This window comes from Varanus komodoensis, unplaced genomic scaffold (genome assembly GCF_004798865.1).
Source record: "Varanus komodoensis strain SLA01 unplaced genomic scaffold, ASM479886v1 scaffold5, whole genome shotgun sequence".
Lineage (NCBI taxonomy): Eukaryota > Metazoa > Chordata > Lepidosauria > Squamata > Varanidae > Varanus > Varanus komodoensis.
Genome location: NW_025336087.1, coordinates 36199710 through 36227588, shown reverse-complemented (window position 1 = coordinate 36227588; position 27879 = coordinate 36199710). Strand labels below are relative to the sequence as shown.

The 27879-nt window shown below is 40.7% G+C and overlaps 1 protein-coding gene across 1 annotated transcript in view; it reads left to right on the top strand.

The window, feature by feature from the left end:
* MARCHF3 (membrane associated ring-CH-type finger 3) overlaps positions 1-27879 on the top strand; it is a 132036-nt gene that overhangs the window by 82416 nt on the left and 21741 nt on the right. Inside the window, exons 2-3 of the mRNA XM_044446293.1 lie at positions 6958-7201; positions 12522-12726. Coding sequence (XP_044302228.1) covers positions 7014-7201; positions 12522-12726 — 393 coding nt within the window. The 5' untranslated portion in view covers positions 6958-7013. The remainder of the gene's footprint in view (positions 1-6957; positions 7202-12521; positions 12727-27879) is intronic.

Genomic DNA, 27879 nt, shown 5'->3' with positions numbered 1-27879 from the left:
ATCCTACCGTTTTTCTTGATTTCAGAGTCACGCATCTCCTGTTCCCCAGCAAAAGCTGTTCAAGTAGTTCTGTAGTGGAAAATGAGCACTTCATTGATAGGGCCATTTACTGAACTTCTTGCAAAGAGGTTGACAGAAATATGACTCTCTTGGCATAGCCAACGAGGTATGGAAACTTTTATAAATGGGCTCCCTGCCTAGGATTTCCAAACCTCACTAGGATCTCCACGTGAGTGCTCACTGGTGACCTTTGGATACAGCTGACATGATGCCAAAGAGAGCAACTCTGGATTTGAATGTTGTTTGTATTTGAACTTCAAACACTCACACATACACACAGAGGCAAGATGATGAAATTATGTGTTAGGGTAATACTGACCTGAAGTAGATTAATGAGAAAGAATAAGGAAAGATAGAAGTATTTTATTAGATTAATATTATTTAATTCAATAAGTTGTTTTAGGTGTATTAGCCTGAAGGCTCAAAAAGGATTGTAGTGCTTGGGAAAAACAAATAATAAAATACAATAATATAAATTCACCAGTCCCCAGAGATTAAAATCTCAGCTTGCTTGCCTGCCTGCCTGCCTCTTTCATTCTTTCTTCCTTTCCAATATAACCTCAGGAAAAGGAAATGTTAAAAGGAGGATCTTTCAAAAAATGCTCAGGCAAATTTCCAAGGGAAGTGAATTAAATAATTATAGGCCAGTCATAAAGATTCTCTCTATATATTTCATTGTCCAGAAGTGAAGTGTAGTGTAGGGTGGGTTGGTGCCAATGGGTCTTATGGGAGACGGCAGTTTCTTTTGTTATGAAACATTCAAGCCCTTTAGAAACTTGTGGTCAAACTAATCTAATACTTAGCTAGTGCAAGCACCCAATGTACTGGTGTAAATACTCTTGGAACTCACATTAGTGGTTTGAATTATTTTGAACACTTGGAGCCTCTATCAGGTATTTTCCTAGACAGAGGATAAAGAGGGTACAGACAAAGATCGTGGCCTGCCACCTGTATGTTTGGTTCTTGCTCTCCTGGGCTAATATCCATTTCAGTCTGATTTCAGCTCTGGTTTTGGCATGGAAACAGCCTGTGCCAGGGGAGAGGCAAAGGAATGACCTCTTCTGGACCTCTCAGTGGCTTTTGATGCCAATGACTGTGGTCTACCTCTAGACTAGCTACTGTATGAATTGGAAGTCAATCATAACTATGGTTGCAGCTGTTTGAAGTCGTGGCACTTGTGTTGTGAAGTTCACAGGTTACATCTTGTTCCCAACTCTATTTAACATTAATTGGGAGTAATGAGGAGAAATCATCCATTGATAGGGGGCTGATTTTGGGAGTAAGAGGGATGGTGGGCTTGGGCAATTATTCCATTGGACTGAAGGCTGCATTCCAGGCAATGATTTAGAATCAGAAGGTAAAACATATTCCAGTGAGATTGGGGAGCATGGCTTAGCTGACGCTTCTGAGATGCAGGAGGAGGAAGTGATTATCTGAAGGCCAGGTAGTTTGCCAAACCAGGCATTTCTTGGAAATGGCCATGATATTCTCAGTCACAGAACTCTACGCCTGGAAGTTGCAAGGTCAGAAGACTGCATGATCTTGTAACCTTTGGAAGGACAATATTCCTAACATTTTAACATCTGCCCTAAATTATTCCACCAATCACTACCAAGATTTTTCTGCATGCAGCATTGCTCTACTATTTTGCTGTCTCACAGGAGTGTTAATTCATTAACTGAAAGATTTTTAGAGCTCCTCAGACAACCTGCAGTATGGGTTGCAATGCTATCATCATTCAGCATCCACACATGAGTACTCAGTGGGGAGCAGTCTGGCTCTCTGCACTTTTTGTACCTGTCATTTAAATCATCAATAGAAATGCAAAAGGGAAATATTTGTGTGGCTCCACGGATGCTCCCATGAGAAGTTAAGGGATTGCTCTGTATTGTAATGAAGGTATTCTCTGCAGCAACTAACATAATTTTTTTAATCATGCCCTTCTACAAAAGGAGAATTTCCTTTGCCTTACCTGCCTTCCCCTGATCTTTGATACTACATTTTAAGAAAGAATAGAAATGTAATATGACATTTCTATACCATTGGTTTAATGGTGTAGATGATTTGATGGCCATCTGGAACTTATCCCTAGTTGTATAGGGCAGCAAACCAGATGGAGGACCACCTTCTCTAATATGCCTATTGAGATTATCTGTTGGGCTCTCTGTATGTCCCAGAAATGCCTAAGATCTATCTAGATGGTGTTAGGGAAAGGGCCTTTTGGTGGTTGAACCTAGGGCCCTGGAGCTTTCTCCCAAGGGAGGCCCATCTTGCCTCCTCATCAGTGACTTCCTGGAAATTGGTAAAAACCTTCCTTTTGAGGAAGGCATTCAAAATATAGTTATAGTTTGTGGTTTTAACTGGTCTACTTTTTTTAAAAAAATAAATATTTTAATAGCTGTTATGTTATGGTCTTTTGCTGCTGTTTTTGTGTTTTATATTACACTGAAAATTGGAGGGATGTATTTAACAGATAGAATATTGATTTTCTTTTAAGTCTCCCTGATGTCCTTGGAGATGAAGCAAGGAATAAATGCTTTAAAATAAATAAAATAATCTTCCATTTTATGCCCTTTTACCTGTGGCACAAGCTGTAAATAAACTATCAAAATGTTGCAGAGCTTGTTTGAAAATTCAATAAACAAAACCCTTTTTGACATGACCTGTTTTGTTAAGGACTGCCCATGTTTGCTCAAGTTCCAAAATGCCAGGAGGTTACAGCTGTTAAGAGCCATGTCCTTAACAGGCACTTATTTTAGCAATGTGTGTATTAAATGTGATTTAAACACTATACATATGGTATAGTATCCTATGCTGAGGTAAGTTCCAGCTTCTGCACTAACTATGACCAGGATGGCTATAAGCAGCGGAGCTGTGGCCCTGGTCCCAGCTTTCACTGGACACATGGCATCTATGAAGCTGAAGCTGTCATGAAGTGAGGTGAAGCTTCCTTTCCATTTTCCCTGTACCCAGCTGGCAATCAATACTCTCTAGACAGAACAGCAGAGCTGGGATACTAAATGTTTGTGAACACTAAACCTAAGAGTGTTCTGCATCAGACCAAAGCTCCGTCAAGTTAAACTCATACTTTCTGCGATGCTCACAAGCAGAACCTGAGGGAAACAATTCTCTCATACCACCGTCTAGGAAATAGCAATAGACTTTTTCCTCAGTTGACACCTCCAATTCTGTTTTCATCCATCTAAACTATTGACCCTCTTGTGGTAGCAAATTGCATAAACTGTGTTGTGTGAAGAAGTACTTTCACCTTGCGAGATGCATAGCGATCTGCTTAAAAAAGTACCCGCCACCCTACTAATTGGAATTTAATGCGCAGTTTGTTACAAATTCTGCTTGGTAACTCAAGTCATTGGGATAGTCTGAAATAATGGTTTCTGTTGTGGCCACAGTGTTCTGGTTTGGTCAAGGCTTCTGGTTCCAGTCCAAGACTTAGATCCTCTGAATTACTCTTGTTTTCAAGCTCTGTGCTGTAAAGAGTTGTTGCAGTTATTTTCAGTTTTTCACATAGACTTCATGGCCTTGAAAGTGAACAATACCTGCTCATGGTCATAAGCTTTTCACATGGAAAGCAACTAAAAGAATACTGTACATTCATTTCTGTGTGGTGGGGTTTTGTTAGGTAGCCAGATTTATTTCCATCCTTCTGTGCACTGACATTGCCTCCTCAAAGCAATCATTCTTGATATTTATCTCAGTTCAATATGTGCTGCTTATTGCTTACCCCATTTTCAGAAGTGTATTTTATGCTGTATTGTGTTTACGGAGAATATTGAAAACTAACAACTGTTGGAATTAGGTGCATTGCATTATGAGGGGGAGGTTTTTTTGCTGGTGGTGAAGTTTTTATCTTTAAATGCATGTTTTGAAAGAACTGGAGTTCATTTTGTATTGCTCATTTGGTTGACAGATCTTGCTTCTTTTTTCGGAAATCAGTATAATTAGAAGTTGGGGAGCTGGAATTTCACATTTTTCAAATGACATATCAGCCACGAACGTGTTCGACAGCCTTGACTCGGCTGTTCTCCTCAACCTTCTACTCCAGCTCTGTTACTTATGAGAATAATAATGATCAGACTCTAAAGTGGCTTGAATAAGAGAAATATTGTATCAATGAAAATTAATGACTAGTTGCTTCTTAAAAAAAAAAAGATGTGTTCAAGCTGGATGTTTCAGTGTGAGTGTGTGTGTGAACGTACTATGTCCAGCTGCTCATGTACTGGTGTGACCTCTTTTTATTTATTTATTTAATATGTTTGTTTGATTAGTAGCCACTACAGCGGAAGGTTTGGTGCATTTTAATATTTTGCTCTTAACCACATCAGCTGATGGTTAAGGAAACACTCTTAAACTCCTCAGCTGACTGATGGATGCCTTGGTGAAGGCATGGATGGTCACTTTCTGCAGAATGATAATCTTGCTGCTGTACATAATGAGGTCAGTGAAGCAGTGAGCAAGGAAATGTATAATTTTGTAGCATGGGTCTGTAAGCACAGCACTGTCTAGGCTATTTAAGTTTAATGAGGCAGCTACTGTGCTGCTGCATGCTCTCGTTGAACAGTCTCAGCATGTATTTCAAAACTAAAATGTAGCTCATAATCCATGTCCCTATCTGCACTCTTTTGAGATCCAGTGGCTCCTATTCTCCTAAGTCTGCATTCGTCTGCATCCCGTTGTGTGGTAATGGTATTGGAATTAGTCACTTGCTCCATTTGCACTGTAAATAGGATCACAAGGCTGTTCCCTTTCTTTTTCGTCTTGGAGCATATGGACCTACTGTAAAGTAGTGCATGGGTATCACGCATGCTCCCTAGGGCATATGTTCCCCACATGGTAGTTAAAACAATCGCCTCCACGGCGGCTACTGTATTCTCAAGCATTCATTCTCATCCATAAAGCACACAATCAGCATCACCATGGAGGTCCATATTGCATGTATGACCAGGGCAGTGATGGGGTTGTACCAGTTGATGGACAGCTCTGAAATAAATGACTCTAAGTTAAGCACAAGGTGACTGTCTTTGTTACTTTTGAGAAGAAAATGCAAAAAAAATCTCCAGTATTTTTATTATTGTGTGCAGTGGCCACATGTCTCCCATACTATATGGTTCTGTTCTTAGTCAGACATTGCAATGATGTTGATGATGATGATGATGATGATGATGAAAAGAAGGGCCCAGAGGAACCAGAATTCCTTTTCAGCAGTACACTGGAAGCAGTAACCATGTTTCACAGTGGAGTAAGCCATCCTTTCTCGACTCAGCAATCACTGATGGAAGGCAGCAGGTGGGGTTCTGAGTAGGAAAATCTCTGAAATGGATTGCTGGCATGAATACATGGCTGGCCCTATCATTAGGCAAAATGAGGCAGCTGCCTTAGACGGCAGGTGCAGAGGGGCAGGTGCTGAGCAGTTGAAGGATGAGCCATGCAGCCACCCTGTGTCCCCCAAGTCAGCTTTGCTTCCCTCTGGTCTAGTTCAGGGCACTGCCCCCTTGCCAGCGAAGTAAGATTTATCTGCCAGTCTGGTCAGCCTCTGTGCATTAAATGATGGCCTCAGGCATGCACTTTCTTTCATCAAAGCACATCAAATAACCAACTTTTTCCCCACCAACTTTCTTCTTTATTAAAGCCCTGGAAAGGTTACATCGTAGTCAGTCTTGACTTTCTTCTCCTATTTTAAATTGGAGATATTCTACTATCCAAGTCAGGACTTAGGGTATTGTTCTATTATGGACTGCCCTCCATGGCAGAATTGTGTAACAAACTTTTAAAAACCAGATAGGTTAAAATTGTTGGCTAAGACCAGCCCAGAAATGGTTTTCTTTCTTCTTTTTATATTATTCTCTCATTACACTTGGTTTCTCTAAGGGCTGGAATTGCTGTGAGTTTTTGCTAAATGGTTTCAGTTGAGGAGAGTAGGATGTGTGTTTCCTGGTAAATTTCACCCACAGTTTCTGGTGCCATATATTTCTGTTGTCTATGTTCATATGTAAACAGGGGCCCAAATTATTTCTAAACCGGTCTGCTTTTGCTTACTTCTGGAGCTGCTTTCCAGGGTAACACATTTCCCTTATTCTTTGAAATACGGATCAGGAACATGGCGTAAAGCAAATGCCCTTCCACCCCCCTTCAACCTCACCTTGGAGCAAATATTATTTCCATTATACAGGTTATTATTACAGGGCAGTGTTGAAAAACCTCTCTGTCATTAAACGCTGGTTTTGATGTTGTGCTCTGTGCTTGATGATGTCATGCACTTAGCAATAATGGATTATTTTCTCAGAGGGATTTCAAGTTTATTGTCTTCTTTATCATGAAAGGCATAACTTTTGGGGGTTTATGGGAGAAGGCTGATGCGAAGTGGAAGTGATTGCAAACTGAATGTCTTTTGCACGGTGTGACAAGTATGAAGTGTGGTGGGAAGGGAGAGACAAAAGGTCTTGATCTTTCTATTTATCACCAAGGTATTAAAGTCTGCAGAAAAAAGGAACATAAGAAAGAAGGCTTTTTAAAAAGCTGTATGTACACATGCACTTCATTGAGATACCATTTCTTAAACCCACATAATTTTTTAGGCTGCCTGATCCCCACCAAAGCAAGAGTTTTTTTTTTTTTTTTTTAAAGAAAGGAAATCTCTCATTTTCAAAGTAAATCAATAAGACAGTGTGATACATTGAGGTGCTTGCTGCATGGCTATTAACAATCCTTTCTTTTCCCTTTGTGTTACAAATTTGTAAAAGAAATGGTGGCATTCGAGTTCTGCTGAATTTTAATGACTAGGATGCTGGTGGTTTGTCATATCTATCTATCCATCCATCTCCGGCATTCACTCTTAGCCTCCTTCTCTTCAATAAATTGTTTTCTAATCTTTTTTCCTAGATGGAAATCCTGTATGAATGTGGAAGCCATTAGCAGAGTAATTGCTGTCTGTTACCATGACAACCAGCCGCTGCAGTCACCTGCCCGAAGTCTTACCAGACTGCACCAGCTCGGCGGCTCCCGTGGTAAAGACTGTGGAGGACTGTAGCAGCCTTGTGAATGGACAGCCGCAGTATGTCATGCAAGTTTCGGCCAAGGACGGGCAGCTGCTGTCAACGGTAGTACGGACTCTTGCCACACAGAGGTACAGTAGTGCCCAGCCAAAGAAATGTCTCATTGCTCATTAAACTGTATCGGGAAGAAAGTGTGGAGAAGGGAGGGGTATGTAATTACGGGATCTAGCCTCCGAAGTCATACTTGGCTCTTCCTTTGCGTATTTCTTTACTTTTAAGCAGGCGAAGCCTGATCTGTTTCGGGGACAATGAGATTGGAAGATGTCGCTCTGCATGCTCGGTTTTCTGTGTTTTAAGCCAAGCCAAGCTTGCCGAACAAAGTAGCATGGCCGGCTCACTTGGAAGAGTCCGCTCTTCCGAGTTTATAATTACGTTCTTGTGCTTGTTATAACTTTGGGGTGATCACTTCGAATGAAGCTTCTTCCGCATGCTGGCTTCACTCAGGGGAGGGGACTGGAGAGAAACTGTTGGGAAGTGCAGATGTGAAAGTGAATAAGTTGCAGTAAAACGGAGCTGATTTGGAAGAGCAAACTTCAGCAGTGCCGTTCTGTTGCCTTGTGCTTTCCAGCCAGAGCTGAGAGCCGTTCCATTGAGGCACACTGTGTGTATCTGTGTGCGTGCCTGAGAGAAAAGAACCACAAATACCCTGTCATGTACTGGGGACTGTTCTTCACTCATTCACGGGCTGACGTGTTATACTTCCAGCATATATTTTGTACTGCTAGGCAGCCCAAAGCATTTCCACACAATGCCCACTGCATGGACACACAGTGTGCCTTTTGCCTGCATGGCCACAGAATGGGTCTCTGAGGAAGAACTGCATGAAATTATTCGCTGTTCACATTTCAAGTTTGTCATGGCTCAACTAGCTGTGGGTTTTTCTGTTTGTTAAGTTCATTAAAAATAGCTAATAGCTCAGCAACTTTATAAGCAAAATAAGTAGGTTATCGGCCAATGAAGTCTGCAGAAATTATGTTGGGAAAAGGTACCGGTTTGTTAGGAAAAAATGCTATGTGACCAGTGTTTGAATTGGTTTGTTTTTGAATGTATCCTGTTTTTACATAGCTTTTCTTTACAGAAGGATGGTGTTAGAAACTCCTGTAGGGGTTCAATTCCTTTCTACATTAGTTATGTATATGAAGAGCTACAATTTAATAATGTGCTTTTAATTCACAGATCTGTCTCATAAGAAATACCTTTTTTGAACAAGATGTGTGAGAGTTTTATATGAGTGATTATTTGTTTGTCCTATTTGTAGTCTGCTCTCTTTTCAAAGAGGTCAGAACATTCTACTTGGCATTTTCCACATATTTATTTATTTATTTATTTAGGAGACTTCTATGCCGCCCCATTCACCGAAGCCTCGGGGCGGCTCATATTTGCCACAAATACCCTGTAGGTTAAGTAAGGCTGAGGGATAATGCTTTGAACAAAGAGAACAGTAAGAGAAACATGGCTGAGAGTAAATTTGAACTTCCAAATCCAGCACTCTAACCATTGTACCAGCCTTCCTCTCCCAGCTGCCCTCCAGAATTCCTATCATGCCCAGCCAGAACAGCAGTGAGCATGATTAGAATTGCATCTCAACACATCTGGAGGGCATCCAGTTGGAATACTTAAGGTAGGCAGGAAAGGATCAAGATGTTAAGATGTTATTAGTTGGTATAAGTTAAAGGTTATGAATAAGCCAGTTGATTAAAATTTATTTATTTATTTACAACAGAGTTCCTGAGCAATCATTTTCGAGGAAGAAAATAGATGAACGTGTTCAGATGGAAACATGAAAATATCTACAGATACTTTCCCTGACTTGCAATTTGAAAGGCTAAATCACACCTATTGTGTTTCATTTATTTTATGGAGTGGAAAGAAGTTGTTTGGGGACAAAAATCAATCTTCTCTTGCAACGTATTTATGTAAATGCAAGCTAAAAGTTAGCAGTTTGATATCTAGCTTATTAAAGAGTATAATCCTGAGTTCTCTTGTTTTCCTGTAAAGTGTTCTCAGAAGTTGAAACTAAGCCAGACAAATGTTATCTGGAAAGGCTGGAAAGACCGTCTGCCTTAGACTTTGAAGAACTGATGAAAGTCAAAGTGATAGTACTGAATTAAATGGACTATAAGTCTAACTCAGTGCAAGACTGCTTCCCACATCTGCTTTCTGTGTGACAGTTCTCCTAAGATCACCATTTTCCATTTAATAGCTTTTTCAGGATATTTCCCAAAATTTACCAAAAGTTACAGAAGTCTCTGCAACAAGAAAAAGAACTGACTGTTACAAAAATATTAATCAAGGTGCTGGTAGTGGCTCAGCTAGTCATCTTTCTTATTAACCTAATTCAGCTGTTAAGATAAGCAAAGGTTCAAGTGAATCCTGGTTTAGCAGGAGCAAGCAAGCATGCTTATTTACGCTATCCATTACTCTCTCCTGCCTGCATGAGCAGCTAACAAATAATGGACTGTCCCAAGTAATCCAGAGTGATAAGCTATGGGATATTGTTAACTTATAATGCTGGTTTGTTTGGAGAGAGACAATCCAGACTCCTCAGTTCAAAATCAATTTATAGGGAAGAATAGCAATTGGGTTTAGCTGCTCCTGCCTGTACCAGAATTAATCTGGATGCATGCACCAGGTCATTTTTAATCCTAGGTTCTGGGTTTTTCAGAACCCTGGCTTACCCTAACTTTGGAACTGGACCTCTGTGCACTTTGCAGTTCCACTAATGATAACCATTCCTTAGAAGGTCAGGACTGCTCTCTTCCAAAGCAGGCACCCTTGCTTAGCACTTGTAAGTACCAGTAGCAGTGCAGCTAATCTCAGAAAAGCTGAGCCCAAACATTAGCAAATGAAATTTAACAAATAAATCAAATCTTTAGGTATACTTGGAAGAAAAGGATTACACAGCATGACACTACTGCTTCACAGACAAGGAGAGATGATGCCAAATGCACAAGGAAAAATGGAAGGGCAGAGAGGAAGTTGAGGTCAAGAAATGGTGGGAATCAAATCAAATCGAATATTAGCCACAGGAAATTATGTCAGAAAACAGGTCTTTGATCTCAACAGAAAAAGTCATTCGGAACATCAACTGAATGTATGTTGCTATCTCCGTCTGTCAACCACAGAGCTTATATGTGCAACGTGAAACATAGAAAACTGGTACCTGGCAGGGAATATTTAATGCCAGTTTAAGGGGTACAAACTTGGGCTTCACATGGAATATACAATACAGTTTTAGTTATGTCATTTGTAATTTCAATTTCACTCTTCTTGAATAAACATGTAGTAATTAGATTGAACACAGAAATGGAAACAGGTTGGAAATGCTTGGCCTGTTTAACCTAGCAAAAAGGAGACTGAGTACATATAATTGCACACTATAAATATGCTAGAGAGGGGAGAATGATTTAGACTGAGATATAAAAACTAATGGCTATAAGTGATCCATTAAAAATTTAGGTTTGAAACCATAGGAAGGTTTCCAAGGAAACGGAGGTGAAAAATTCTAGAACAATCTTTGTAGGGTAGTTATAGCACCAAAGAAAACCAATTGTCTCAAACCACCTTTCTAAAGGACTGGCTTGCTTGCTTTCTCTCTAAACCAGGTTCACTGCAACAAGCTGTGGTTATAGAACTTGTGGCCTCCCAGGTCTTGTTGGACTACATTTGCCATTGGCCATAGCCAGCATAAACAATGTGGAGGAATGAGGGGCATTGTAGTCCAGCTACCTCTGCTATAGAAGATTCCCTTCCCACTCATGTACTGGGTCCCCTTTCCACATCCCATAACAGACTTGGTCTGATAAATCATGGTTTATCAGACTGAGAATGTGTTGTATTTGTGCCTGTATACTTCCTCTTCCCAGCTTTCTCCTTCCCTTCCCTTCTATGCATTAAGTCAATATTTCCTGAACAAATTAAACCACCATTTCCCATAGTTTGATCCTGGTTTGTTGTTTCGGCTTAAATTACAGGTGTTCTTTGGTTCAGGCAGAACAAGAAATTGTGTTCTAAGAAACTATGGAACTATTGCAAGAGAAGATGGTGTGCACAAGCACAATGCTAGTCCTTGATCCACTAAGGGCCAGGAACTTGATTGGGATGGGGAAGACGGATGATTCCTTCCACCTCCAGGTCTCTATGATGTTATATGTGGGCAGAGCCACACTCTGAATTCCAGTGGGTGGGGACAGACCTGCTGACATCATCTGGTCCCCAGCACAAGTTCCTGCTGGACTTTCTTCAGCTAAGAAGAAGATGAGAAATGGCTTTGCCTGCCTCATAACACCTGGGACTGGGGAGGACACGGAGTGAGCAAGGCTGTCCCAGCAGAAGCATCATATGGAGAACCTTTGGCTGGGGACTAGCTTTGACTGTTCTGTACCTTCCCCCACTGCAGAGGAAACAGAACAGGAAATGCCTCCACAACCAGGGTGCACAGAGTAACTGCCCTGTCCCAGAGGAGCCCCTTCCACTCGATTTGAATGGTGAATGGTGTCCAAGTTAACATTGCTGGGTTATCTCTGATCAGCAATAACAGTGAAGACTGTTCTTCCCACTAGCCCATAGGCTGATAGGTCAGCCTGTCAGCCCAGATGCCAGAAGTTTCCTATTCTGAGATAAGTGATGGTTTATCAAATGGAGATAATTGTCTGAACTGAGCCAACGTCTATAGCCAAAATGTCAAACTAGAGGCAGGAGCAAGTAGGACTTGGGAGCGGGTCACAAAGTGATGGGGGCATAGACTGGAAAAGGTGCAGAAAACCCTGGCAAACAGCAGGTTCTGAGTAGTGGCATAGGGTTTAAGAAGGAAGCACAGCCAGTGTGTCAGCAGATAATGAAATCACCAGGCCTGTTGTTCTCCAGTTGTTATGGAAGTGCAGGACACGGAAGTGACCTATGCAGTTCCTGCATGGGAACTGAGCCCTGCAAAGTGAGGGCATCACAATCTCACAGTCTTGTGCTTGATATATCTGGCAGAGAGAGGGGATATGGAAATGCCATGGCCTGTTGTAAGTAAGGTTTCTTTCCACAGTAGGAACCTGCCCAAATTGTACACTGTTCTCTTGCTGCTGTGTCAGAATTTTTTGTAATTTGAAATAAGATGCTGGCAGAAATTATTCTTGAGAACCAAGGACCTTGCATTTCTCAGGACAGGTTGTGCTTCAACATTTTCTGTATTGTTGGTACTCATTTCTTTGCTTGGGAGCAAGGAAGGATTTTTTCCTCAGGTCATGTGAACTAGTTGAACTGGAGAATTTCCTTGCATGTGTGGTGTGCAGCATGGCCGGCTTGTTGAAGCAGGTTGGGCGATTGGAGTCAGATGATTTTGAGGATGACGGCATCATACAACTCCAGCACTAACCCACAATACTTTTTGTTGTCTTGTAGTCCTTTCAATGACCGACCGATGTGTAGGATTTGCCACGAAGGCAGCAGTCAAGAAGACTTGCTTTCTCCCTGCGAATGTACAGGAACTCTGGGAACTATTCATCGCAGCTGCCTGGAGCACTGGCTGTCCTCTTCGAATACCACTTACTGTGAACTCTGCCATTTCAGGTTTGCAGTAGAGCGCAAACCAAGGCCGTTGGTCGAGGTCAGTAAATGGGGCATGTCCTCAAAAGCTTAGTTTTAATGATGTATGTTTTTACACCCGGATCACAGGAGCTTTGCAGCTTCGATGAAGCAAAAGAAAAGCTATGCATTTGGGGTGTTTAGAAGCAGGGAGGGCAGGGCAGGAGGGCGGCAAGAGAGAAGCAGTAATTATAACTTTCATTTTCCACTAAAGAACATGACTGAGAGAAGTGGAACTGATGGTTTGGCTTCTTTATAGATTTCTGTATACTTTTGTTTGCCTTGAGCAGAGAACTCATTGTGTGCATATTATACTCCTGGGTTTTGTAGAACACTAGACAAAAATGTTAGTGGGGATTGTAAACAAAGATAAAGCATTAATTTTTAAAACTAATTCTACAGACAGATTTCTCCTAATTTACTTTCTTAAATACGTTGACATATCTGTTAGTATATTAATATGTTGGTTTATATAACACAGGTAAGCCAATTGTTTTCTTTTAATTGCTTGCCATAAGATACTTGCTGGCTGTGGATGCAATTATTTAAATAAATTGGGTTGTGTGTAAAATAACAGTACATTCTCTGAGGTGCCCCAGCTGTCTCTTCTTTTGAAATATGATATACAGAGCATCTCTTTTTTAGGGATTTGAACATGAAGTAGTGGTGAAGAGAATTCAGACGAAGATATTATTTTTCCTGATGATATAAAAAGCTGGTTGCAAACCTGACAACATAAAAATAACTTTCATCAATCACGGTGTAGGGATTATATGTCTTATTATGAAAGGTTCCTTACGCTGACACACGCCCCTCTCCCATAGTGAACAACAACATCTTTATATCCATCCAGCTCTTAAAAAGGCAGGTAATGTTTACTGTCCACTTTTTCTGCAGCATGACAAATGGCATTAATTAGTAATAAGTCAACACATTTAGAAGCACAATACATGTTAAAATTTCATGGTCATCAGCAAAGCTGAACCTTGCACTCTGCTGTAAGCCCTTGGGCGGGCCCAGGACGATTTTGTGGTCTGAGGCACAGCAGCAAATGTCTCCCCAGCAAGTTAAAGAGCATAATACCACTAAAGATTTTAAAGGAACGGTTTGCTTTCAGTCAGTAAATAGAGCAAACATAATCCATGCTACTGTGCGCTGAATGCAGAACTAGATGGATACGTAGCCTGAGCCAGCAAGTTGGGATGTTTGAACAGTTCGATCCTTGTTGTAGGAATCCTTGTGGATCCCACAAGAATTCCTACAACACAAAGCACTGAGGTGTGGCATTACCCATGAGGATTCATTTATACACACGGATCCTGTCCACTTGAGGAGTGGTTGGAAGCTGTTTCTGTTGCCACCCCAAACATCTGCTAAATACATTGACTACCTTCTTGCCCAATGGTAGGGCAAGTACTGCTTAGTTCCCTGGCCACTGGAAGGGCCGGAGTATGCTTCCTTCAGATTTTATTGTCCATGGGTAACTGGACTTAATGGTACTCTCCTTTTGGACTGTGAAGAGAAAGCAAACTGTCTTATATCCTGTATTTTCCGGGCAATGGCTGGGAGCAGACTGGACTTCCTCCTGCCATTATGTTCTTCCTACGAGTCAGGCAATGCAACCTTCCAGTGGCCCTTTGACTTTTGTCCAATGGGTGGGTCAGAGTGTGTTCCACTCAGGTCTGTAGCATGCAGTGAATTGGCAGTTGGAGTTACGTGTTATTTCCAGCAGTTAGAGAAGTGGAGTTACTATTTATTTTGAGGTTGTGGGGGGCGGGGGGTTACCCCACTCTTCAGCTAAAAAAGGCTCCCACAGCAACGTAAGAAGATCGATAATAACAGAGTTCCAGCTCTCTGACTTTCAATCTAAAATACACAAAGGAGCTGGGAGAAAAGAGGAAAACAGAACATTCAGGCACTAAATCTAAGTTATGTGTTTGGTTAGCCACTAACAATGGAAACAGCTTCTTAGAAATGACTGCATTGTCGATTGTGTGGGGCTTGGGGAAATCTATCAGCCTCTTGTCAGTCCTTTCATGGAAAGCAAGGCCCTGGTGGTAGGTTGAAGTGATCCTCCCTTACCATACACCCAGCTAGAGCAGATGGACCTGCGAGCTCTGAGAAGTGGCTGGAAGCTGGTGACCTTGCAGGTTAGCCTTGGCTTTCTGGGGCCTTGTTGAAGCCTGATAGCAGCCTGTCACTGACTGGAAGGATTCAGAGGAGCCCAGATGACACCACCATCCTGCTTCATCTTCACAGGACCCTTTGTTCTGTTGGCCTCTGTCAGGGGAGAGAAGAACCCAGCCGAGTGGGCGAATACAGCAGCAAGCCAGAAGGGCAAAGATGCCCACTTGCCTTGCTGCCTGAAGCTGCATGGCTGCTTTTCTCAACAGGGAAGTTGCTTCTGATGCAGTTAAATTTAGCAAAGTCTTGTGGCACTCTGTAAACTCACAAATGGATTGTGGCATGGGCTTTAGATTTGGGACTGCCATTGAGGCTCCAGCATCATGAATATGCTGCTGTAAATCTAAAGCAAAAATTAGCCAGATACTTAATTATTGGTAAGTAAATAATGATAAATAACCCAACCTGCTTAGTCAGATTAGACTGAGTAAGTAGAGTTTAGGGGCTGCAGTATTTTGATTTCACCTTTGGAATCAGCTGCTCCTGAAAATTCTCTTTGCACAACTGGAATGTTACTTTTCTTAAGAATAGCAATTCAGTAAGTTGAAATTGAAAGCTAGCCCTTCCAAAATTGGAAGGGCTGCTGTTAGGTCATTTTGTTTGGTCAGAGCAACTGACCAGGGAAGGAAACTGAGATCCAGTTTTAAGCAAATTCAGCAACGCATTTCATCTTACTGCAAACTATTTTTAATTGCTGACTTCCCAGCTTTCCTTCGCAGTAAGACTTTCTTTGGCAGTTTAAGACTTGCATCCTTATTTAAATACATATCAGTGTGTTCCAAATGTAAGAGATATTACATGGAAAATGTGGCTCTGCAGAATGGCAAGAAAATAAGGCTTTGAATAAAAATAGGATGTATATAAAGCACTACATAGAGTTAATAGGAAGAAATACAAAGAGACAAGCTGCTGAACAGTTCTACTTACCCACCCCCCTTTTCCCATTTATGTTAAAGGCAACAGTGCGACTGCCTACAGAAATAGATGGTTCCACCAAAATGGTGCACTTAGGTTGAATGGAAGCTCTCAGCATTCCCTATCAGCATTGCCATTAGTTTGTTGATGGAATGCTGGTGGATGCATGATGGGAGCTGTAATTTAGCAAATCTGGAAGGCATCCGGTTGGCAAAACTTATGTAGAGTTTGCCATAATTCCTTCTCAGCAGGGCTCTACCAACTCTATAATAGTGCGTTCTGCTATAATACAGGGCTAAGCAAGCTGTTGCTGCCCAATCCCAGACACCATGCTAAATCGTCTGAGTGCTGGAGCTTGAATCCAAAATTGCCAACATGTCTGAAGGGCTACAAGTTGCATAGCATTGTGGCAGGGTATGTGACTGGTGGGATTAGAGAGAGGAATATTTCTGTTGGATACAGCTTTCAGTTGTCAGGGAAGAGGACTTCTGGGACCTGCTTCCCTTCCCGATCCTCTGACCTCTGACCTCTCTATGGCTGCTCTTCCAGCCCTGAATTAGGATTTGGATTTTCTTTGTGGAGAATGTGGATTTGTGGCTTTGTTGGCCTTGACTCCACATTGGTTTCATACCTCATTCATCTTCCAAAGCAGGTGGGCTGCAGGCTTTATTTTATGGCTTCCTCCTCTCTATTTTTCTCTAATCAAAGTATACATTGATGTCATTTGCTGAAGCAAACATAGAGCATGGCTTTTTAAACACTGGGCTGTTATTATACCTTCTCCTTCATTATTTCACATTGTAGCCTTGGATCTTTTTTACTTGTGGGATAATAATCCAAGAGCAAAATTGTGGGGTCAACTACATACTTTATAATTGTGAGGAAATGGAAGCCAAGGAATGAAAATTCTGATGCAAGGCTTAGCATGATGTTTTGATCTTCCTTTTGATACAGCAGCATTTCTTTCTGTCTGCCTGTCTTTCTGGCCATAGTAAGAGAGATTAGATTTTCTCATTTCTTTTTCCCGTTGAAAGACCACAGTGCCATAGATAAGAATTGTATGAGCAATATAAAAGAGACTCATTTCCTTCAGGCTATAGAGGTTTTAACCAAATAGTAAAAAGTAGATTATGTCCTCACAGTATCAGTTAAAAATGTGAAACAAGTGACACAGTGAACAAGATTTTGAAGTTGTACCTGTTTTTATTTTAGTGAAAAACCAAGTAAATTCTGAAGTGTGCACTAAATACTGTGTATGCTTTACCTAAAAGGCTGCAGAATTTAATTTTCTATGGTAAATCCCAATTTACCACTTTCTAGCACCAAATCACTAAAACTACATATTTTAAATCTCTTAATCATCACTTGTTTTAATGCCTCTGGGCCATGTAGAGTTGGCACTCTACTAAGACTCAACTGGTGAAAAATGTGTGTGTGATGTTAAATCATGGTTTGACATCATGTGTATGAAACTGGGTTGAGCCTTAGACCTACATGGTAGGCATGACATGAGTGGAGCTGGCTGGAGCCGGGGTTCAGACTAGAAATCCCGGGAGACCCCTTCCGACTTGCTCTGTTTCTACATGCTCTTTCCCCTCACTCATAGTGATTCCCTGCTTCTTTTTCTGGTTTGGGCAAAACATAGTTTGCTGCTTTGTCTAAGCCAACAAATTATGGGTTATGGTTTCCCTACAAACCAGAATCAAAAGCCAAAATTAAACCACTGTTGTGAAGTCTGACCCACACTAGACCCATCAATAAATGAATAACTGGTCTTGCTGTTCAATAATTTCATTGGTTCAGGAAAAAGCTGGTGTTTTCAGACAGCCATTGACATAACAAAGGTGAATTCAACTCTATTTTTTGTACAAAAGGATTGCCATGTTATTGCTATTGTTTTTTGAATAAGTTTTATTCTAAATAAACCTATCACAAAAGACAACATGAATCATCAAAAACATCAGACCTACTGGGCCAGCCCCCCACATTTTTTCTTTGTATGTTAAACTATAAACATATTTAAATCTATGCATAGTCCCGTTTCTCTAGCCAATGATAAAAAGAATCCCAAGTTTGATAGAAGTCTGTATCTTCTTTCTCCTTCAGCAGCAAAGTCAATCTGTCCATTTCTGCACAGTCCAAGATCATTTTTAGGATCAGTTCGTCGGTAGGTGGCTCTTCACTCTTCCAGTGTTGGGCAAATGCAATCCTTGCCGCAGTAATTACATGTAGAGTCAAATACATTGCTTGTTTACTAACATCATTAGGTATAATGCCTAATAGGAAAACTTCAGGTTTGAATGCTAGAGATTTTTGTAACATTTCCTCAAGACATTTGTGTATTTTAATCCAATACTTTTTTGCCTTATCACAGGTCCACCACATATGATAAAAAGTACCCGATTTATGTTTACATTTCCAACATCCATTTGACATATTTGGAAACATCTTGGCTAACCTATTTGGCGACAAATACCATCTATTAAACATTTTATACAGGTTTTCTTTGTATGAAGTTGCTAATGTTACTTTAATATTTCTTTCCCACAGCTTTTGCCATTTCTCTGATTCAATATTATATCCAAAGTTTTGTGCCCATGTCATCATAGTTTTCTTAACCTGTTCACCTTCCATTCTCCTATCTAGTAAGAAGTTATATAATCTTTTAATCATTTTCTCATCTGATTTAAGAATCACTCGGTCAAATGCTGTTAACTCCTGGCCATGTTATTATATTGATACATTACTTTACATGCTTCTTTCTTCAACATGGTTGCCCTTCTCATCCATCGTAGGTCTTGAGTGTACTAAGATCCAGTGTGCCCTGCATCTTTTTCCTTTGAACTCTTTGGCTGGAAATGCTAATGAGCACTGCAGAGAAAACAGCCTGCAGAGAGATGCCATTTCTTTTCCTCCTCTATTATCTTCTGTAGAAGTACGATGTATGGAAATATGTCCAAAACACAGTATGAAGTAGCAAACATAAAAATAGTGAGTTGCATAGAAACAAAACATAATCATGTGGTGTAACAGATTATATAGTTTGTGTCCACTTAATTTTTTAAAGAATGCTCTAGGTCAAGGAAATAGAAGTTCATTTCTATATCACTGTTTCATGTGGAAAACACCAAAAACTTCTGGAGAATCTCTAAAAGAATTTTAACTGTGTTGGGAATCTCTCCACAGATTTTAGCTGATACTACAAAGTGAGTGGTGTGTGAAATATGTTTTAAGTGTAATCTTCATATAAGAAATCTGGATATGAAGTGGCTTGTAAACTTTTCTTTCTATTCTACAGTTACACCTAAATGAAAAGAATGTATAGATTTCTTTATAAGTAGCTACTGTGTTCTTCTAATACAGATTTCTGTTGTGTCTTACTGGGCTATGTGCGATTTTTAAACTGAGAAGCTTTTAAAAGCTAATATAATACAAAGTTAATAATGTAATATATAAAACAGCACAGAGGCATGCCAACGCCCATGCTAAACTTTATGGGCAGTTTCTAATGAAGTCCACACACTAGCAGGACCTACTGCTAGTGTGATGGGAAACTGCTGGTTCCCAGAGCATCAAGCAGAAATGTCAGTTTCCAGAGCAGAGCAGGTCAGCAAAGTTTGCAGAAGGGAGCTCCACTAATTTGTCCTGCCCTGGAAACAAATGTTTCTGTTCATTTCTGGAATTCCCTTGCAAACCACTAATTCCTGCTGCATGTGCAGTGGGTTCTGCAAGTGGAGCAGAACCATCAAAGAAGTGGCAGTTGCTATTGCACTGTTTCCAAGCCCAGCATAGTTTTGAACCAAGGCTGTAACCATGCATTAAAAATGACTTTTTCATTCTATACCACTCACTTGGAAGCTGTGAAGATAGTACTCGGAAAAGAACAACAACGTGAGGTATGAAAGGATTAAGAGGAGATTCCTTGGTAATTGAAAGCTTTTGCAAGTCTGGTACTGAAATATGACTATCATCTGGCTGTTTTCCATATTGAGCTTTGAACCATCTTACCTTCTGTCTTCTGAGATTCCTTCTGTGCATCCTACAGTTCTTCTCTTCTTTTCATTGAAACAGGAAGTTGGTATTCTGTTACTGAAACAGAAGGCCAGATGCTCTTTGACACAGTTCACAAAGAGATCACTGTCAAGGCTAGAAGGAAAAGGATTTTAGGCATGTAATCAACTAGACGAAATGGCCCATTGGCTTTAAGAGCTCAAGTAGACGATTGCTGGCAATTGAGCCCGTTGCAGCCAAAGAGGGGATAACTTCATTACACTCTCCTAAGGTGGTTGGAGGCTGTGCTGAAAGATTTATCCCTTTTCTTTTAAAAGCTCATTCTAAAGATAAGAAAGTACAGTACTGAGAGACATTACAAGAGAATAAAAAATATGATGCCCAACTGGAATAAACAGTTTGAAAATGCCAGATTTGCTCAACTGTGTATATAAAACCAGCTAACCCTGATCGCCTGTGCCCCAGCTCCTGCAATGAAGCTATCTTTAAGCTCATGCATGGCACATACAATTCAGTATTTCCATTATACAAAGGGATTACTGAGGGATGAAGGTAGCTTTGTTTGAAAGCAATCTATGGGAGACAAGAGCATACATACAAAATCTGTGTATCACCCACAGCAACAAGCCACCCTCATCCAGTTTGACAATGCTCTAAACTGTTCTGCCAGGGGTAATTATGCTAATACCCCGGCACACCAGCGGTTCGTGCAAGGAGGGAAGATAAGCCACCATGGCTTATTTTCCCTCTGTGATCGTGCAAACCAGGTCAGTACATTTGTTCTAGACATAGTCACACTTGGAAGAGACTATTAAAATGCATGGAACTTAAGATAACTCCATGGCTAATTTAAGTCTTGCTTATTTCAGTAAATCTCATGTGAGACAAAGTCTGGATCCAACCCAGTGTGAATGTATAGTCTCTTGGCTACTAGACAGTCATGATACCCTGGAATTGGGTCGTAATGTGTTCTATTCTTAAAAGTGATCTAAAAATAATTGTACTTAATATAAACCAGTCTTCTAACTCTCCATTAAGTCACATTTTTAAAATATGGCACTGCAACATCTTATAACCTCTAGTGTCCTGATCTGAATGTTATGCAGAAACTCCCAATAAAGAATTGTTAGTTCAAAATGGACACAGAACAGCCATTTAATTAATCCATGATTTGCTGCTATTAGATCAAATTTGGTCTATGATGTGAAATGCAGCATTTATTAAATTGAAAGAAAGCCCCTCAAGTATCTGTGTAATTATAGTTATCTGGGAAGCATTCATGTTTCTGTCCCTTCTGATGCCTAAAAGATGCAAAATTGCAAAATATGGCAACAAATAAAGAATTATAAACATCTGGGATAATGTCCTGGTAGAGAGGGATCTCTGCTACACACAGAAATCTGGTGCTAGCTTCCCAAATGTCATTTCAAGACCAGAAATACAACGCTTCCGTCATTCTTAATTGACATGAAGTGCATAGAACAAGAGTGATGATTACTATCGTGGGGCTCCTGCTGACCTTAAACTGGCCCCAAACCTGACCTAATTCACAGGGAGCTTCATAAATTAAATTTAACTCTTTGAATTGCACTGCAACACAAACTGGAAGACAGTGCAGACTATATACCACCTGGGGTAATCTGCTTCTATAACTAGGATTTTTCAGTAGCCAAATATTTGCAGTCTTGTGATTAAATAACTGATTGCCACAGCTTCTGCAGGAAACAAAAGAGAAAGAGATTATGCACATGGTTATATTTTCTAGGGCACCATTACAGGTTAATGCTTTGCCATATGCTACCAAAACAAGATATATGTGACCTTTTAACAAGAGCCTTTAAGCTCAGTCTTCCTAAAGTGTAATGCTTTGCTTATGTCCAAAGCAGAAATACAAGCATTGCTTTGAAACAAAATGGCCCTAGCACTGATAATCCAAAGCTATTCCATCTTTACTTCCTTTTCTTCATGGATTTTTTTTTGCAAAATATAAAGACGGAAGAAGTAGTGGCAAAACATGGCACAGTTACAAGCAGAATCTGACGACATGCTTTTCAGCACTTATTTTTAGAATACCCAACTGTTTGACGCTTACAGTGTCTCATGCCAGTAGATGAGGGCATATGTTAAGCAACAAAAGCAAAAGCTACATATGTTTTCTCCCCTGGTTATGAGATAACAGGTTTAGATTCCAAGAGACTGCAGTAATTATGCATACTGTAAACAACCTCTGTCCAGAACAGAGTCAGATAACTTCTTCCAAGTTACTTCCACTTCCTGTTGTACTGTCATGCTTAGTAACTCTGACTAGATTTTGGATTAGCTTCTACAAGGAATGGGGAGGAAAAAGGCATTGAGCATGGCCTGGAGTGTCAGGTATAAAGGCCAAAGGAGAAAAACTAAAGCTACAAGAATTATGCAGCGATAAAGTCACGCTCTTATATTACACCTTTTCAGTTTTTAACTTCAAAAAACATTGCTCTAATAATTCTGTTTTTTCCTCTAGAATTATGAGGACTAGATTAAAAGAGAGAGACAGAGACAGAAAGTTTAAATTCTTGGGACTCTGTCAGGTTATTGATTCTGCAACAAGCAAAGCTGTTTTGGATATCCTGTTCATGCCAAATATATCTATTTCTCTATTTTCTTCTAGTTCATTTTTTTGCTATAGCTCTGTCTCCTATATTTATATCCAGAAATATTTTCCTTTGAAATATGTTTTTAAAACCTCAAAATAGAACTTCTGATTAGTTTCATTTACATAGTCTAGTATTTTTTCAAGTAGGTCTACAGCAGGGGTCTCAAACTCAACTTACCTGGGGACCGCTGGAAGTAGAGTTTGGGTGAGGCTGGGCCACATCAAGTATTCCACAAAAAAAGGATTTCCAGTATTCCAGAAAAAGTACAACTGATCCAATCTTCTCAATCTTTAATTATAATAATTCAGAACATGAACAGTTCTTCAGAACATAGGCTTCTCTTATTTCGTCCTACTCCTTGCTGCCAGAGACCTGACAGTGCTTCCTCTTACACAGCTGAGCCACATTTGGCTTGAGGGAGGAAGCAACTGAGACCCTCAGTATGGCTTGAAGATGCTCATCAGTAAGTTTGGACCTGAACTTTGATTTATTAAAGTTCATGGTGGAGAAGAGCTTTTCACACAGATAGGTGCTCCCAAAAAGGCACATGGTCCGCTTGAACATCCTGAAAATCTCAGGGAAGGTAAGGGGCAATTCTCTCAAAAATTGTCCAAGCTTGTCTGCTTTTCCACGGTGGTGGTGGGCCGCTCATCCCACGTCGCTCCCGGAGGCCGGCCCGGGCACCGCCAGCGCTTTGAAGGCTGCAGGGCCCCTCCCCCGTGTCCCGCCCGTCCCGGCGCACAGCTTAGAGGGAACATTGCACCCAGGGTAACGACTCACGCAGGTGCATGTGAGAAAAATGCACGGGCCGCACTATCACTAAACTTTGATATCAAGTGGGGGCCACAAAATATCGTCCCACGGGCCGCAATTGGCCCACGGGCCACGAGTTTGAGACCCCTGGTCTACAGCATTGTACTAACTGGGTCAAAGAGCCAAATATATAATTTGGGTTTTAAAGTGAAATCTCTCTCGGTTAGGTAGAAATATGTTTGGATCAGCACTTTTCCCTAATGTGGAAACAATCCACTGTTTCACTTCAGTAGGGTTCTTCTTTAGTGGGAGCTGTTCAAATGAAAAAGGCAGACAAAGTTCTGATATGCTTAGTTGTGTCCCAAAGGAGTGCATCACATCATGTTTTCTTTGTAGGAAATCACAAATCCCTGCTCATATTGGGAGATGTCATGGCACAAAACAAAGTTAAAGTCACAAAGATTTTGAACAAGCTAAACATGTAGGTGGAAGATGACCACATGTACCAACAGTCATGAGTCTTGTCATGGCAGGGATTCTTCTCTTGGATGGGCCATGCATATTTCTTCATGATAGCTGTCTGTCTACAAAAATAATTTAGGGTACAATTTAGAAATTGAAAAGGGAGTTGATGGATAGAAACGTTTCCATGGTGCCATGGTGGGCATGTCGTGAGCGGAGCCGGCTGGTGCTGGAGGTCAGACTAGATGGCCCGAGAGACCCCTTCTGACTTGCTCTGTTTTCTATGTTTCTGTGTTTAGAAAAGGGAGTTGCTGGGAGCTGTAGAACTTTTTCTGTCTAAACATGCATCAATTGCACTATCATGAACATGAAAACACAACAGTGAAGTTTTCTTTAAAATAAGTTATAAAATTGTCAAGCTGAATTAATGGAAAATATCAGCAGCTGACAGCACATTATTGCAAAACATAACCTTATGTGCATGTCAACAGATTGATACATTGATACTGAAGGCAGGTAAGTATTCTATCACAAATGTTTAAGATTGACTTGTTAATGGACTGTGATTACAAAGACTTGGAATCTCTGCTAAGTGAAACTGCACTTCACCGTAAAGGCAAGGCTGAAATTTCCCTGACAACACAACCTGATTCTATTTAGTAAGCTAAACAAAGCTTTCCGAGATTAAATGGAACCATGGAGCACATACATGCAGGAAGTACCATCACACCTCCATTTGTTTTTTATTTTTTAAAATGTTGCTTGTTAATGGATGAATTCCATTGGGAACATCTCTTCATAAGCTGCTTTTAAAACGAAATTGGGTGTATCTTAATGGAGCTTGAGATGGAACTCTTCCTACTGAAGACTGAGGCACTCTGTTAGCAATTTGTCCCCGTCGCTAGGTCTGAGACTGTAAGATATCTACATATCTAGCTGTAGAAATTGGTGATGGAATGTGCAGAATTATGCCAATAAGTTCAGTAACAAATTTCTGGACCTCATAATCCTAGAAAAAATTTTGAAAAATAAATGGTATAGTCTCCTAAAAGTAATTCTGAAACCAAAGAGGGATTTGCATGAGCCATTAGGGATCTGATGACAACATCTATAACCTGCACATCTCAGCTGAATTATAACTTAGAGATGGTTGCTTGAACCATAATTTGATGTTCATTGAAATACAACCTAGATGCTGCTTTTCCCTGTTCATGCCTAATCAAGCTATGCACCTCTGTATCCATCTTTCAGGTTCCTAATTCACTTCACCAGTTCCCTAGTTTCCCTTTGCCCTTACATCTCATTTTATATGCCCATTAAGCACCACTACATGCCACCATTTTAGAAAAAAAAGCTCGACAGGTTTCAAAGCCCAGATTAATGTCTGTGTATTTATCCAATTAATATAATTTTACATTTTTAAGCTCCCCAGATCCTATCCTTTGTGTTTCATATTTCTTGGCAGCTGCTCTCATGAGCTTCAGCCCTGTTCCACATTTACAAAAAAAGTAATCTCCCTTTGTCATCTTGCACATGACAAAGTAAACCAATTTATGATAAAGCCTGTCTATTGACTCTGGGATGTGGGCTTTTCTCAACCACCACTGTGACCTTCTAAAAGAGCAGCAGCTTGTAATGTTGCTACTATGGCTGGTGCTGTCTGAGTTTGCTACTGCAAACTGAATGAAGGCCCAGTACTAGTCCCATGTATTTCTTTACAGCATGGGTCCTCAGACTACGGCCCACGGGACAGATCCGGCCTGCCATGGCCATCCATCTGGCCCGCGGCACCGCTTGTGCGCGCATGCTGCACAGGCAGGGAGGCGGTGGCTTGCTCACTCGGAGATGGTTTTGGGCTCACTGGAAGGTCTCTGAGCGAGTGAGCCACCACTGCACATGCCCGATGCCGCCTCATGCGTGCCCGACAGCACCTCACCGGCCCACGCCACCAGGCACCCGCACCTCACCGGCCTGTGACGATCACCGCAGCCTTTCAACTGGCCCCCTATTAAAAAGTTTGAGGACCGCTGCTTTACAGCTTCAGTTGGTTCTCTTTAGCCCCTTCTACCAAGGGGGAAGAAAAGATAGATATGATCCTGGGTGATTAATGTTTGTAAACCACCCAGAGAGCCCTCTGAGCTACTAGGCTGGTATATAAATGCAAATAATAAATAATAATAAATAAGGCTGACTCTCAACTGTTTAATAGTAGTAGCAATGAAAGGGCTCCCTTTCCAGCCTAAAGTGTATTTCTGAATTCTTTTTAAAAAAGCTTTGCATAACCAGGAATGATTTTTTTCTTTGGAAGGTCTAAATTCTGCTGCTCAAACCCAAATTCTGGGCTTATTGTACTTTACACCTAAGTGTATATCTTTTAGATCAGGCTTCATTTGGTGTATCTTGGAATTTTTATAAGTAACAAAGATTCCATTCAATCATGCCTAGATTCTGCTAAATTTTGATAGTGAGATTTAAAGCCCACATCCCTACCTATGTTTCCTTGGAAATAAAGTTCAGTGGGATTTACTGCAAAAGCTAGGGTTCATATTATTTTGAGACCCTGTGCACATTTACCTGGGATTAAGTCTGATTAAATACATTGTATTTACTTATACTAAATAACTATTTTGAGATCAAGCTGTGTAAATTTTCAGCCCTAGGAATAAACAGTGGGACCTATTTCTGAGTCAACACGGTCAGGATTTGGCAGCTAATTGATTTAACCCAGTATTCTGCCTCCAACTGTGGATCACATCCATTCTTATTTAATAGCTGATGAATTTAAAATTCACCAGGGAATTAAATGACTGAGTGCTGGAAATTACATTTAAATCTTCAGGCCAGCTGAATATAAGCAATCTTATAGAACTGGTTGACTATATGGTAATTGTTCATCCAAAGGTCAAGAGTTCCATTTAATCCTCCTAAAGCAAATGATTCCTCGACATTTGCTTCTACTCTGAAGAGGGGCTGTATAAAAATCATGGACTTGTCTTTTAGAAGTGTTTGGTGTTTATTCCTGTTGGCTGTGCAGCATAAAACAATTAACTGACAAAGAATAAACTGTATCCAATTCCCTTCTACATAGAGCAAGGGTACATAAGGGTCACCTAGCCAGATAATCAAGTCAATTATAAATGCCTGAAAATGCATTTCAAACACATCATCACTAAATCAAGAGGATAAGAAAGATGAAAGAAAACTTTCTAATACCAGTGATTTCATATATTTATGAGTGTGGTGAATATGGTTTATAGACTCCAAAATACTTGCCATTACATAGGATGAGAGGCATGTGTGAGAACCACTGTGATATAGTAGTTAAGAGGCTAGGACTGGGATTCAGGCAATCTGGGTTCTAGTCCCCACTTGGCCATGGAGCCAACTGGGTGATTTGGGGCCAGTCACAGTCTCTTAGCTCAACCTACCTCACAGGGTTGTTGTTGTGCAGATAAGATGGAGAGCAAGAGGAGGAGATTGGTCTGAGTTCTTTAACAGGAAACGGTGGGATAGAAATCTAATAGATCATAAACATGGACGGCATTCAAATTGTTGACTAGTTGACTGGATGGAAAGACATTATTGCAGATTTGTTACAGGGAAGGATGAAACACTCCATCCTTACCTTCAGCACTAGCTTTCCAACCTGACTCTTGAGGATCATGTAAGTTAATGTTATGTAAGCGAGGAAAAATGAACGTCCCCATTTAAGGACCTTACACACAGAAAGGCATTGGTGCAGACTGTGGAGAAAAGTAAATGGCTCCAAAATTTAAGATACTTTGGCATAAGCAGTATGGTTAGTAAGTCTACTGTTTGCCTTTGTTGTCATGGGCCATCCACTTACTGGGTCTCTCCACTGATGCTTCTGTAGCTTTATTTCTGTGCACAGCCATCTCCAGATATGCACCAATGCCATTTAGTCTTAGACAGGAATCTTTCACAGCCTGCTAGCAGCCACCATATGTCTGTACCATAAAACCCACTCAGCACTTTACAGGGAATAATTGTGCAACCTTTGCGTCCATGAATGGATCTGCTGGCTTGCCTTTTTCATCTGTAAAGTAGGTTGACAGTGCACTTTTCTACAACACAAGCCTGGCAAGCAGATTTAGAACAGAAACATGTCTATGAAAAATATAGTAAATGCTCTATTGGGATACGTGCATATATACCAGGGCCAGACTTGATGTACTTCTCTGAAATGCGATAGC